This window comes from Equus asinus, chromosome 5 (genome assembly GCF_041296235.1).
Source record: "Equus asinus isolate D_3611 breed Donkey chromosome 5, EquAss-T2T_v2, whole genome shotgun sequence".
In the NCBI taxonomy this organism is placed as follows: Eukaryota; Metazoa; Chordata; class Mammalia; order Perissodactyla; family Equidae; genus Equus; species Equus asinus.
Window position 1 is genome coordinate 84,868,604 of NC_091794.1, and position 14,772 is coordinate 84,883,375.

At 55.8% G+C, this 14,772-nt stretch overlaps 1 protein-coding gene across 4 annotated transcripts; it reads left to right on the forward strand.

Moving 5' to 3' along the window:
• Positions 1–1,572: 1,572 nt before the first annotated feature.
• On the forward strand, positions 1,573–12,249 carry FHL3 (four and a half LIM domains 3). 4 transcript variants are annotated; one of them, XM_070510316.1, is made up of 6 exons: positions 1,573–1,713; positions 9,454–9,629; positions 9,717–9,891; positions 10,861–11,030; positions 11,153–11,339; positions 11,464–12,249. In XM_070510316.1, exons 2-6 carry the CDS (start codon positions 9,474–9,476, stop codon positions 11,616–11,618), a joined length of 843 nt encoding a protein of 280 aa, XP_070366417.1. In that variant the 5' UTR covers positions 1,573–1,713; positions 9,454–9,473; the 3' UTR covers positions 11,619–12,249. The 4 variants fall into 4 exon arrangements, with proteins under 4 accessions (XP_070366417.1, XP_070366415.1, XP_044626321.1 ...); XM_070510314.1 differs by lacking the exon at positions 1,573–1,713 and adding an exon at positions 3,789–4,114; XM_044770386.2 differs by lacking the exon at positions 1,573–1,713 and adding an exon at positions 4,697–4,912.
• The last annotated feature ends 2,523 nt before the right edge of the window (positions 12,250–14,772 follow it).

Genomic DNA, 14,772 nt, shown 5'->3' on the forward strand with positions numbered 1-14,772 from the left:
GGGAACACGTGGCTGGCGCGGCGCTCGGGCTGAGCTGGGATTGGCCTGTGCGCATGCGCAGTCACCTACAGCACCGCTCCGCTTGCGTTTGCGCGGTGCGTTTAAACCTACCAGAAAGAGCACGCTATAGAGAGGCAAGAGACCTTGAAACCATATCTGGCTCTGCCTCTTACTGGTTGTGTGACTTTTGACAGGTCGCTTGACTTTAATGAGCATCGTTTTTCTCATCCATTAAAAGAGGATAATAATAGCATGCACTGATTGCCTCACAGGGCCATCAAGGGGCCCCACAGTTGAATCAAGGAGTCATATCATGACTTAATCTGTGAAGTTATAAACTTCTGAGTCCCTCATACCCTCAAGGGAATGGCTGGCTGGCAGGATGAGTGTCAGAGACAGTACGGTGGAATGATTAGGACCATGAAACATGGAGGCATGCAACCATCCTCACTGCCCCCAGCTAAGGCAATGAGCTTCGCTGAGCCTCGCCGTCCCTATCTGTAAAACGGAGGTAATAATAATACTATACCCAAAGGATTGTTGTGAGGATTAATGAAATTATATATTTGAAGTGCCTAATGCTGTGTTCACCCCTTAGCAAGTTCACAATCAATTGGAGCTATTATTTTTATTATTACTAAAACCACCTCTAAAGATAGAGGGGACGTTGGGCACAACAGAGCATTCCAGAGGCATTTGGTTTCTTTTCCACCATGTGAAACTAACCTTCAGCAAGTTCTGCAGTTGCACCCATTTCTCCTAATAGGAGTCACCCGTCCAGCTAATGAGCTCTGGGGAAATTGTCTCCTCATTCCCTGGAGGTGCCAGTCCAGTAAACCAGTAGACATGAAAGTGGCTGAGATCTGCCACATGCAAAGTTTTTCCTGCTTCTGAGTCTGAGCCCTGCCCAAGTAGCGCCACAAGCATTAACAAAATTCCATCTCATTTGTCACTTAACCAGTGAAAGATAAGGCCCTTCATGATGTGGCCCAGGCCCACCTTTCCAGCCTCATCTGGATTAAGAAGCGCAGCCATCAGACAGTGTGACCAGGTGACAGCCCCAGTCACTCTGCCACTTTCCCTGAAGAAAGCATTGAATGAGGGCATACCTAGAAGAACGCAGCCCAGCACATGGAGGGCGGGCCCCTGGAATCAGCTCTGGATTTGAATTGCACATCCAGCACCTATCAGCTTTGGGGCCACATTGTCCAACTCTCTGAGCCTTGTGTCCTACTCTGTAAAATGGTGATAATAATAACCACCACCTCACATGGCTTTTGTGAGGACTGAGGAGGGAATGACTAGCACTTAGCACGGTGCCCTGCATTTGGTCGGCTTTTAACCACGTTAGTTCTCCTTCTACCCTCCCCACTGATGCTCTGTAGAAGTCACTCATTTCATCCTCTGCACCCACAGACCCATGGCCAGACTTGGGATCACAAGGAAAGTGTTTCTGGGCAATCTGAAAGAGGGTATCTGCTAAACCCTGAGGCCTGCAGGGGCTCTAGGCAACCCAACGGGTAAATAAGCAATACACCCAGAGAAGGAAGGAAGTTTTTGCACTGGGGGAAGGAGGGCTTGTGGTTACAAGCATCAGAGGGTGATTCAGCACCCAGAGGAAACCATGAGAGGCCTGCCAGTCATCACTCAGGGTCTCCTTTTGAAAACCCTTTCAGCGTGAGAGAACAGCTGGAAGCCCCCTTCCACCAAAAGGTAAGGAAGGGTATATGGGGACCTCCTGGGTGGGTAAAGGCACAACCAGATCCCACTCACCCCAGGCCAGGCGTCCAGCACTCAGGCTTTCTTCCAGCCCCAGCTCAGACACACCTGTTCCTGGAGAGGGGGGAGGACTGACGGGGAACAGGAACAGGGAGTCCATGTGGCTGATCCCTAGACCTCCCTGGGGCACGTCCTCTTGGGTCAACGGAAATAGAGTGAGGAGGGAAATGTGAGCCCCCTGGGGAGCTAGAAATGGGGAGGGGAAAAGACACAGGCCCTGCCCTGCACCAGCCTCCTTCCCGCAGGCTGAGCCAAGTCAGAACTCTCCCAGCTTTCTCTGGCCTTCAGACTCCAAGTCCAATAGCAGAAGCTTAACACTTGACCATGAAAGGGGGGCAGGTGGGGAGAGAGAGTCCCAAATTTTGAATACCTACTGTGTGCTCTCATCAATCCTCACAAGAATGCTCTGAGACAAGGAGTCAACCACTTTTTTAAAAAATTATAATTATCCTCACTTCTGTTCACTTTCTTTTCTTCTTTTTTTTTTTAATTTTTTTTTTTTGAGGAAGATTAGCCCTGAGCTAACTACTGCCAACCTCCTCTTTTTGCTGAGGAAGATGGGCCCTGAGCTAACATCAATGCCCATCTTCCTCTACTTTATACATGGGACATCTACCATAGCATGGCATGCCAAGCGGTGCCATGTCTGCACCCAGGATCCAAACCGGCGAACCACGGGCCCCCAAAGCGGAACATGCGAACTTAACTGCTGCGCCACTGGCCAGCCCCCTTCTTTTTTTTTTTTTGCTGAGGAAGATTCACCCTGAGCTAACATCTGTTGCCAATCTTTCTCTTTTTGTATGTGGGTCACTGCCACAGCATGGCCACTGACAGACCAGTGGTATAGGTCTGCACCTGGGAACCAAACCCTGGCCGCAGAAGCGGAGTGTGCTGAGCCTAACCATGAGGCCACCAGGGCTGGCCCAAGGAGTCAACCGCTCTCAACAGATGAGAAAACTGAGGCTTAAAGAGGTGAAGTGACTACAAAGGCTGTAGAGCATAAGGGTTAAGCTCTTTTTTTGCCCTAAGGAGCTTTCACATTTGTTTGTCCAGATTTGAATCTAGACTTTGCCATTATTAGCTGTCACCTTTGGCAGGTTACTTACTCTCTGTGTGCCTCTATTTTCCCGTCCCTAAAATGAGAATAAAAATACGTATTTCATAAAGTTGTTGCATAACCAAGTGCATTAATGTATGTAAAGTGCTTAGACAGGGACTGGTGCAAAGTAAGAACTCAGGAAATACTTGGCTCTTACTGAGGCTGTTCAGAGATTCAAGCTGTGAGTAAAAACCAGAGACCCCCAACTCCACACTCATCACCCCTCTCTTTCTGAAGGCTGCTCACCTTTGCCCTCCCTCCACCCCAGAGCAGACCCCTTCTTGCCATCTACTCCAACCAGGCAGAGTCTTCACTGCACTTCCCAGAGCTAGGAGTCCCCTACACCTGCAAGACATGTCCTAGAGAAAGGGCCCACCCACAGGCTGGCTGCTCACTCTCTGGACTATAGATAGCAGGTGCCTGCGGGCCAAACTGGGGGGTTGGGGGCCCAAATTGAAGTAGGGTCTGTCATTCATTCATTCATCAGATATTAATTATGTACGAGAGTTTGGAGTAGGTACTGGGAATGTGGTGGTGAACAACAAGGACCCAGTCTTGCCCTCATGGCACGTACAGTTTAGGGAGCAGCCACAACAATGATAAACAAGCAATTAGTTAACTTTGAAAGGAAACTTGGCCTCCGGGTGACTTGGGACCCAGGAAGGAAGCATGTGATTCAGAGACGGGAGGAGGGGACTCAGGAGTTCCAGCCTGGGATAGACTGAGCCTCTGTTCTGAGAGCTTGGCTAGACCCGGTCTGGGGGATGGGAGAGCCCCTGTGGGCACCTGAACCTCTACTCCAGACGCTGAGGTTATTTCGAGTTGGTTTGTTGTCTCTTGTTTTGCAAACAGCGCACTAGAGCCTCCTCCTCCCTCCCCCCCTCCTTCCAGATCGAGGCTATTTATTCCTAGTGACAAGCCTGAGGATCCCAAGGGGGGTGGCCTCAAGGACCTGGAGGGGCCTGTGTCCCTGGCAGGCGCCAGTCCTCCCTCCCCGGCACAGGGAGGAAGCCAGAGGGTTGGAAAATGTAGAGGTGGGGGAGGAGGGGTTCCCTCCACTTCCCTCCACCGTCCCTGCAGCACCCCATCCATACATACTCCTCACAACCCTCCCTAAGAAGCCCAAAAATCACGGGGCCAAGGATTAGGGTGTCCCCTGGGTCTCAAAGGTCAAAACTATTCCTGGGCACGGTGGAAACCGAGGCAGGACTTCTCCGCACAAGGATGCAGCTGGAGGTGAGGAGGTGGTTACTTCTGTTTGCCACTCAGAATTGTGGAATAAAGCCCTTTGAAGGTCAAGGCCCTATGCGGCTGGGGGTGGGGGTGGGGGTTTCCACTCTTCGGTCTCTGTTTCCAGAGAACACCTTGGTCCCCATGACAGCAGAGTCGAATTCACCCCCGCCTCCAGGCTGGATTAAGGCCTCATTTACAAACTCGGGCTGAGTGTGACCCCTGGGGGTAGAACTAAGTGGGGCGGGGTCACGAAGGGGGCTTGAGGACCCTTGGTTCTCAAATGGACCCTGGTCGGCTGGGTCCCGTACCCCTTGCCCGAGATGAATCGAGCAGTCTCCCGCTTGCAGCTGGGGGGGAAGGGGGAGAGCGGAGGGAAAAAGGAGGGCAAAAGCTCCAGGGAGGGAACAGGGGCGGGGTCCTGGCCGCCCTGGAAGGTTGGGAGCGCCAGGTTAGGCTGGACCGGAGGAGGGGGGCTGGGGCGAGCTCCAGTCTGGAAGGGAGGTGGGGGCGGGGTCTGGCCCCCGCCTCCGGGATGGGGGGCCGGGGGCGGGGTCCGCACCCCGCGGGCAGGGGCGGCCGGGGGCGGGGTCCGGGCGGGGCGGGCCCCCGCGCTCACTTCCTCGGGGAGGGGTTGGGGCCGCGCTACCATCGCCCACACAGTCCGTGTGCCGCCGGCAGCCTCGCCGGCAGCTCGTCCTGCGCCCGCTCGGCCCGGCCCGCAGGTACTAGCCGCCCAGGGACGCGGCCCCGGGGTCCCCGCCCCGCCCACGCCCGCGCCCCGCTCCGGCCGCCCGCGTCGAGGTGAGCTCCCCGCCGAGCCCGGCTCCGAATAGCAGCTCCCGGCGCCCGCCCCCTGCCCCCCGCCCGGGGCCGGCCGCGGGCACGCCGAGCCCGGGAGGGCGCCCCCCGGACCGCATCGCTCCGGGCCGCCCGGCGGGGCGGGAGCTGCGGCGGGAGTGAGGCGGGGGAGGGGGCCAAGTTTGAAATGGAAAAGCCTGAGTCGAGAGAGAGGCCGGGTGGGTTCGAGAAACTGAGGCTCGCGGAAAGCCTGGAGAGGCGAGAGACCGAGACCGGGACGGGGACGGGGACAGGAGCGACGACAGGCTTAGAGTGGAAGCTGCAGAGATCACCGAGACGGGGACAGAAACTTGGCTGGAGACTGACCGAGAGACAGACCCGAGGCATAGGGACGGATCCAGGTTTTGTGGAGCATGTTAAGAAAAAGCATACAGTGACCCCAGTGAACACGTCGTAGGATGCTTCGCAGGGCCTTGGGGATTCCTGGGCAAGTGAGGGGCCCTGAAACCCAAGCTTCCGTAGCCTGGTGGTGAATCAGCCTCTGTTAGGCCTATAAAGACAGTAGGGGATACAGAGATGCTAAGGGGTAGAAAGGAGAGTGGGGTGAGGACCAAGACATTCTGCGCCATAGAGACCCTGAGAGGCCAGACTTGGGCATTCAGAGGTAGAAATCCACAGAGGCCAGCTGTTGGGAGATAGCCAGTCAGAGATACAGAGACGCTCACAAGGTAGAGACAGCTGCTGAAGTGTGCAGGACACAGAGACTGAGATTAATGGAGGAGCTCTGACGGCTTCCAAGACAGACCCTGAGACTCAGGCCTGGAGGACTGGGAAGCAAGGATGTGGGGAAACTCTGGGCCAACTGAGTCCCCATGAGGAGAGGACCTGAGACAATAAGACTGTGAGCAAGGAGGAGCCCCACGCGTGCACCAAGACAGCCCCAATTTATTTTTAAAGTCAAATCTTGGACCGTGGCGTCAGCCCTGGGGGACCCGGGGTGAATGAACTGTTCCTCTCCTGTCCCCAGAGCAGCTGCTGGATCCTGCTTCCCACCCCCCCTTCCCCTAAACTGCTCCAACTCCCAGGCCCCATGGGGGGAGGGGAGGGGAGAAGAGAGTGGAGACTTTGGGGTTGGTGCCTGGTAGCAGGGGGTGGGGGTGGGGGGAGTTCGATTTCTCCCCTTAAGTCTCCTGTCAACTCCTAGGAGCTGGGGGAGGGGTCTGTTCTGATCTTGACTCACAGCTGTGGGTCCTGGCCAGGGTCCTCCTGGACAGTGGGGAGTAGAGGGGGGCAAAAGGGTTGAGTGGTTGGCATGGGTAATTGGAAAGGCTTCTGGGTGTCTTCCAATCGCAGGGCTGGCAGCTGAGGAGAAGAGCCAGGCTCCTGTGCCAGTGATGTCACCCAGCATCTCCTTTCCCCCTGCTCTTAAATGCTGACCACCCCCTCTGCCACCACAGCGGCATTCATAGGGAAAGCCGGGGACCTGGGCTCTCTAATACCTGCGTGACCTTGGGCATGCCCCAGCCCTGTCCCTAGCCTCTGTGTTCAGTTGTACAATGGAGATGCTATACTGTCCTGCCTGCCTTTTGTGAGATCTGAGGAGCTGGTGGGTGGGAATGCACCTTGTGAGAGGCAGAGCAGCATGCAGGTGTGTACACCTGTGTACCTGTGTGCCTGTGCAAGGGGTCTCGGAGTTATGCTCACTGAAGTCAGTCTGGCCCCACAGATCTCAGCGAGCCTCATGGCCTGGGCCTCTTCAGTCCCCCCAGCAGAACTAGGGGGTTCCCTCTTTCTTCTCTCCCTGGGCCTGCACTGAGAATGTCCATGTCAAATCCCCCGCCAGCTCCCTGACCGGGGCCTGGCGGAGAAACTCTCGTCTGACCCCAGTATGAGTGAGGGGCTGATAGTAAAAAACGCTAATAGCTACTATTTACTGACAACTTACCGTCTGCCAGGTGCTTTCCAAGGATCGTCACGTTTAAGCCTGACAATGACCCTAGGAGGTACACAGCAATATTAGATGGGAAAATAGGCTCAGAGAGCTTCAGTGACTTGCCCAAGATCACCCAGCTTTATATTTCACAGCTTAAGCCTCTACACATCACATGCCCACAGCCATTTATCCCACTCTTCTGAGCTCTGGGAGGTTCGCTGGGAGGTGCCAAATGTGTGTGTCTAGGTCAGGTGTGGGAATGTGTGTATGTGTGTGTGTGTGTTGGTGGGGGCAGGGGCTGGGAGCCATCTGGCAGACTGAGCAGTCTCCTCTCATCCCACCACCAGCCATGAGGGAATACAGACTGGTTCCCTACAGTCCCCCAGCCCTGCCAGGGAAAGGGGGGGGGCGGGGGATGGGCAGAGACAGGTGGGCCTTGATAGTGCCCTTCATGCTGTCCTCACTAGAGCCCAGCTGGGCAGACTAGGGGACGAGGGGATTCTGGGAAGGAAGCAAGCCACGCCCACACCCTATTTGGGGTGCCCCTGTCTCAGAGTGGTGAGTGCCTCCCAGGGGGCGGACTCTGGGCTAGCCTGGGCCTGGGAAGGTGGCGGCTGCTTTGGGCCAAGCCAGGAAGGAAGGAAAAGGCCCAGGGCACTCCCGGATGGACACATGGCCACACTCCACCTGTGTGGCCCCCTGCTGCCCAGTGGCTGACAGCCCAGGCAATCCTCAGATCTTGGGCCAGAGGAAACTCGGGCCTGAGTGGCGGGGAGCAGACTGAGAAGGGGGGGTACCCTCCACCCTACAGCATAGCCACCACTCCAGAAGTCCCCACACTGAAGACCCCAGCTCCTGGGGCCTCCTGTTCTGGCCTGGGGTATGAACTGAGTGTCCTCCCATTGTACAGAAGGGCAGCTGCGGGCCCAGGAGCCATCCCTTCAGAAGAGCCAGGCCCTCCGGGCTTGGGGCGTCTGCTGGCGCCTGGAGTCTGAACTCCAAGCCAGAGCAACGCTTGTTGGCGAGAATTTCCCACTGGGGGTGGCTGAAACATGGAGAGCTGTTCCTTCAACTTGAGCCAGGGCAGGCTCTGGGGACTGCCATTACTGGGATCTGACGCAGGGGGAGCGGGTTGGCAAGCTCCCTTGTGCTCCCTAGGCTCATCTGCAGCTGGGAGGTCATCCCCTTCCTATGGGTCCTGATGGGTCCTCTCCACCCACCCCAGGATCCCAGTCCTTAGAGAGCAGGCTTCATGATGGAGGAGGCCGGGGGTGGGGAGCTCTGAATTTGAGGCTAGAGACTAGAATTAGGGACAGCAGAAGGGACTGGGAACCCCACTTCCCTACCCCCCCACTCCCCACGCTCCTGTTCCAGAGGCAGCTGTGTGGATGACCTCATCCCGCAAACATGCTTTGTTCCTGAGAAAATGGAAAGTGTCTGAGGTTTGGTGGGGGGCTGGGTGTCTGCAGCAGCAGCTCTCAGGGCTCCCTCTTGCCTGACTTCCCCCCCAAGAGGGGGTCTGACTGGGGAGATGGTGTCTTCAGTGGCTCCCACTCTCTCACCTTTCCCTCCCCCTGCCCCAAACCCTTAGAAATCCGGAAAAGCTGGGGAGAAGCTGTCTCTTCCAGAGGCAGGGGGAGGGAAATAGTGACCCAGGGGATGGAAAGATCCTGGGGCTTTGCCAGTTGCTGCCAGGAGTGATGCCAGGAGTGATGCTCAGCAGGAGATGGCAGGGGGCACACTGCATGATCTCCACTTCCCCTCTCCCTCTCCAAGCATCTCATTTCCTTTTTTTTCCCCCTGTTGCTGGCAAAACTTGACATCTGGCCATCTGTGCTGCCACAGCTGCTGCAGATGTTGTAAGCCAAGGCTGCCCAGGCTGGTGTGACCAGCGACCCAGCGGGGGGTAGAGGGGGATGAGGGCAGAGGGTCCAGCTGGGGAAGCTTGGCTGTGTCCAGCTTGCAGGATTTCCTTCCTGCTTAAACCTAGGCTGAGTCTCTGAAGTCCTTGTTGCTGGGCCGATTGTCCAGGGAGGGGAGGCCCGAGTCTCCCATCAGGCCTCCTCCACCTCTACCATTCATGGGCCCAGCATCCCTCTAACATTCCACCATTTCCTGGATCAGGATGGGGGCAGGACAGCCCATTCCCATCCCTAAGCTGCCCACTCCAGAGCTCTGGGTATATCCCGAGGGTCCCTTCCTGGGAGTCAGGAGAGTGGGAGTGCTGTTCATATGAGATGGCGGGGGTGGCTCCCTGCCCCTGCTCTTCCCCTTTGGGGACAGTAAGGGACAGTGGAGGCTAAACTCAGACTGGGGCAGGAAATGAGTCACTGACCCAGGAAAAGCCCCCTCCCCCCAGATCTGCCAGGGCCCAGATAAGAAAACAACTTCTGCTTCCTGATTTTTTCCTGACCCCCTCCCACCCCCACTGTTAAATACAGAAATAAACGTGTGGGACTCCTGGGTTCCAGAAGCACGCCTTCCCCATCACCACCTGCTCTGACCTGGCATTTCCTATGCCTCGTCTCGCTTTTTTTAATGCAAAGGGCTATGCCACAGCCCCTCTGGGTGACCCACCCCCACCCCTTGTGCCCCACCTTGTGCCCCTAAGAGGGCTCCCTCAGAGCCACCATGAGCGAGGCCTTCGACTGTGCAAAATGCAGCGAGTCCCTGTACGGCCGCAAATACATCCAGACAGACAACGGCCCCTACTGTGTGCCCTGCTATGACAACACCTTCGCCAACACCTGCGCTGAGTGTCAGCAGCTTATTGGGCATGACTCAAGGGTAAGGACCAGACAAGACAAGTCAGGGAGGGGTGGAGGCTGGTGGGAGGGGCCAAAGGTGCCAGTGGCCCTTCCATCCTCCCCGCAGGAGCTGTTCTATGAAGACCGCCACTTCCACGAGGGCTGCTTCCGCTGCTGCCGCTGCCAGCGCTCCCTAGCCGATGAGCCCTTCACCTGCCAGGACAGCGAGCTGCTCTGCAATGACTGTTACTGCAGTGCCTTCTCCTCCCAGTGCTCCGCCTGTGGGGAAACCGTCATGCCCGGTACGTGCCCAGGGGCTCCTTGTGTGCACGACTGGCATGCCTGGCATCTGTATAGGGTTCTTGCATGTGCAAGGGACTGGCATGTCTGTCTGATACATACATGGAGGCTGGGTCTAGTAAAGACCTACACACGCAGTGTGTTCCTAGAAATTTGGTGTCTGTAGGATCTGTTGTACCTGAATGCTCTTGGGAGCTTAGCATGTGCAGGAACTGACAAGCTTGGTACATTCCTGAGGGTTTAGTGTGTGCTGGACCAGTAAGCCTGGTTTATATCTGTGGGCTTCCCATTTACAGGCAGACTGACACGCTTGATATACACCAAGGGGCTTAGCATGTATGAAGACCTGCATGTTTGGTACATGTAGGAGCTAAGAGCCTGCTGAGACTGTCATGCTTGGTGCATCGAGGCTTGTTGTGTGCATACAGATAAACAGAGGGCTTAACGTGTGGCAACCTGTATGCCTAATAGACAGGTGAAGGTGTAGACCTGTGGAGAAGGGCGTGATTAGGGTACGTGAGGGCTTAGCAGCTGCTGAATCCATCATGTCCAGGCCGTTAGAACTTCGTGTGGGCAGAGACTTGCTTGCCTGGTATATGTGGGGTCTTGATATGTGTGCTGAAACCATTATGTCTGGTGTATAAAGGCTTTGCAAATAGAGACATCATGACTGTGACACGGAGGCCTGGTGTGTGCTGAGATAGTCCTTTCTGGTACACAGGGGGACTTCCCATATGCCAAACCCTCATGTCTGGTTTGTGGCGGCCTAGCACATGCTCAGCCAGCATGTCCAGTGTTTGGCGGAGGTTAGGACATGCAGTATACATGCTGAGGGTCCTGCTGCATGTGCATGGACACCACCCTGCTCAGGCTATGGGAGCAGCGGGGACTCTCCTTGGAGGGTAGCAGAGGGTGGTGGCACTTGGCAGCTTGGGCCACAGGCCTCTGAGTTGGACCCCTGTTCCCCACAGGGTCCCGGAAGCTGGAGTATGGAGGCCAGACGTGGCATGAGCACTGCTTCCTGTGCAGTGGCTGTGAGCAGCCACTGGGCTCCCGGTCCTTTGTGCCCGACAAGGGTGCTCACTACTGCGTGCCCTGCTATGAGAACAAGTTCGCTCCTCGCTGCGCCCGCTGCAGCAAGGTGGGAGCCCGGCCAGCGGGGTGGGGGTGCTCATCTCCACTGCACTCAGGGATGGAGGCGAGCAAGGCTGTCGTGGGGTGGGAACCCCCACTCCCCCCTACTGACAGATGCTGCCCCCACAGACACTGACACAGGGTGGCGTGACATACCGTGACCAGCCCTGGCATCGAGAATGCCTGGTCTGCACCGGGTGCCAGACACCCCTGGCAGGGCAGCAGTTCACCTCCCGGGATGATGACCCCTACTGTGTGGCCTGTTTTGGAGAACTCTTTGCACCCAAGTGCAGCAGTTGCAAGCGCCCCATCACAGGTGGGACAGGGGTCGAAGGACTGAGTGGGTGGGGTGCAGGCAAGGGAGTGGTGTCTGGTATTGGGAGGCTGAGGGGCAGGACGGCCCTCTAGATCTGCAGTGCTAACCTCCAGCTTCCCTCCAGGACTCGGGGGAGGCAAGTACGTGTCCTTTGAAGACCGCCACTGGCACCACAGCTGCTTCTCCTGCGCCCGCTGCTCCACCTCCCTGGTTGGCCAAGGCTTCGTGCCAGACGGAGACCAAGTGCTGTGCCAGGGCTGCAGCCAGGCAGGGCCCTGAGCCTGGGCCCCAGGCCCTCCCAAACCAGGGCTCTAGGACTAAGGCTCCTTTTCCAAACCATCTCTGGGACCCAGCCCTTCCCCAAATTGGGGCTCCCCCTGGGCTCCAGGATTCAGCCTCCCTACTCCAACATCCCTGGAACTGGTACTCCCTGACCCAGGGCCCCCAAACCTGGGCTCTTATGAGCCTCCATGATTCAAATCCCCTCCCCAAGCTTGGACTCCAGAACTCTCCTCTATAGTCTGTGTTCCCAGACCAAGCCCCTTCCCCAAATAAGGGCTCTAGACCCCCAGCCCTCCAAACCTGGACTCTGGGACCCAGGCCCCCTTCAATCTAGACTTCTCTCCAAAGACTGTAGGCCTCCTGTGGGTGCCTGAGCAGCCCTCCAAGGTGGACTATACTCAGGCTTGACCCTCCCCACCCCATCCCACCTCTACCCACAGGGCTGGGGCTGTCTGGACAGCAGAACAGGGGTTCACTGGTTAGGGGGTCCTAGGGTACAGGGTTTTGCCCAGCCCATGTCCGATGAGTATTTTCTCATTTCATTTCAGCTTCGTTTTGCCCAGAGATGGGCAGAGGGGTGGGATTGGCTCACCCCCTTCCAGATTCTGCAATAAAGCAGTGTGAGGAAGTGAAGGCCTCTGTGTGTTTGTCTGGGGATGCCGGGGGAAGGAATTCGCAGACCGAGGGGATCTGAGGCTCTTCCAAACCTTCTCCGTGCAGGGCAGAGGGGGAAGCTGCCGGACCATGGAGCGGGAAATCTCTCCCCAGAGAGGGGATCCCCACCGCTGCTACCGTCCTTCTCAGGCTTAGCCTGCCTCCCCCCTGCTGGCGAAGAGCTTTTTCTTCCATGTGGGGAAGGGAGGGGTTTGAGGGAAGTTCTGGACAAGAGCGGGGGTGGCAGTGGGTTCCCCCATCTGGTACAAATCGCCCCCCTCCTCTAACAGCCCTTCCCAAATCCCGCAGAGCACCCGGTGCGGATCCCCAGCCTGGGCCCAGACCCTCGGCCCCCTTCCCCCTCTTCCCGAGGATTAACGGAGGCGGCCCGGGATCCGCTCGCGGCCGCACGTTTTTTGCCAAAAAAGGCAAGGATGCAGCTGCACGCGCCGCGGGAACATCTGGATCCGATTCCCGGCATGAATGGGTCATGGCCCCGCCCCCCCGTGATTCAAGAGCGGGGGCGGGAAGGAGCGAGGGGGGCTGTCCCCCAAAGTGGGGAGATGGGGCGGAGCGCTGCTCCCCTCACCCGGCGTCCGACGCCCCCTGCCCCTGCCCCCTCCGCGGCCTGCGGTCTGGGCTCCGCGGGGGGACTGTCGGAGCCCGCTTGTGCGCACACTCGGTACGCGCGGGCTCCGGGGGTGGGCGCGCGCCGCGGGCTGGGCGGACCTTCGTGCCCTGGGGGGGAGGGGGCCCTGGGGTCCGGTGGAACCGCGTGGTTGTATGTATCTCATATTAAATCCTCCGAGAAATCCGATGGGGCGGGCATTTTTCCATGTCACGGAGGTGGAGACGCTGTTTGTCACTTTCCCAAAGTCACATAGGTAGTCCCTGGTAGATCTGGGGTTCTAATGCGCTTCACACTGCCTCCCCGTGTCTAATTCGAATTGTAAACTTTCTGAGGCCTTGGTTGACATTTCCAACAAGCCTTTACGAATACCTGCCATGTGTGTTCATAATTAATAATTATATGTTTATATTTTTGTCTTTCTCCCACCAGCCACGTGGAGGATTAGAACTGCGTCTGCCTCGCTCAGCCCTCCAGCCTCAGCTCCCGGCACTTATTACGTGTTCAATAAATACTTGTTGAGGAGTAGTCGTCCAAGCATAGAAAACAGCTGGTGCAAAGGCCTGGGGGCCTGAAAAACCATATGGTGCTTTGGGGAAGCAGCAAGTAATTTCATTTGGAGGAAGTGCCAAGAGACTAACATGGCAGGCAGAGGCCAGGTCAGGAAAAGCTGAATGCCAAGTTAAACAGACCTCACCCTCTGGGTAAAGCAGCCGGTGAAAATGTTTAAGCAGTGGTGAGGCGATCACTCTGGCTGCAACATGAATAATGGATTGGAGGTAAGATGAGCAGGCTGATTAGACTAGCGCAGTGGTCCAGGTGAGAGATAATGAGGCATGTGGCAGCAGAAGTGGAAAAGACAGGACTTGGTGACTGGGTTGATAGAGCCGGGAAGGAAGGCATCAACTGAATGGTGTTGCTTAGGTGGTCCACCCACCTGAGAGGAGGAGATTTACAGGTACAAAACCATGTCTTGATTTCAAGATAATCGTTTTTCAGAGTTAACATCTCCGAAACCCAGATGCATTGTATAATCATATAATTGTATAAGCAACATCGTTTAATTGACAATTTTTTTTTCTTTCTTAGTGGAACGTGGTGGGGTTAAACATTTGGTGTCTTGTATTTGATGAAACAGGGTAGATCCCAAACCTAACCAAAAAAAAAAAAGGTACACACACTCTTCATCTCTCTGATCCTGAATGGAGATTTCTCACTTTTTTTCCTTGGGGTGCCAGAAAAGCCTCTGGTGAGGAATTGTGCCTGGAGTTCTCTCCCTGAGGTTGAGGTCTTGCTTAAATTTTTATACATAAACTACCCTCACAATTACCCCATGAGCAGGCAAGACAAGAGTCATTATCCCTATGTTATTTTTTTTTTTAAAGATTTTTTTTTTATTTTTTCCTTTTTCTCCCCAAAGCCCCCCGGTACATAGTTGTATATTCTTTGTTGTGGGTCCTTCTAGTTGTGGCATGTGAGACGCTGCCTCAGCGTGGTCTGATGAGCAGTGCCATGTCCGCGCCCAGGATTCGAACCAACAAAACACTGGGCCGCCTGCAGCGGAGCGCGCGAACTTAACCACTCGGCCACGGGGCCAGCCCCATCCCTATGTTATTTTTAACATTAAAAAACAAAAAGCAATGTATACTTATTGTAGAAAACTTGGAGAATTCCAAAAAGAGAACAAAAGATAAATTACTAACAACTCCTTGATATATTATAGCGTCCTAGTTCTTTTGTAAGTATGCATGTGCATACGTGTATTTTCAAAGAAAAATTTCCCTCCCATAGCAGATCTTCCAGGCTATCTCCTCATAAACAATAACTGTTTACTGTTACTTGGCTATCTTTACAGAAATCTCTTAGTGC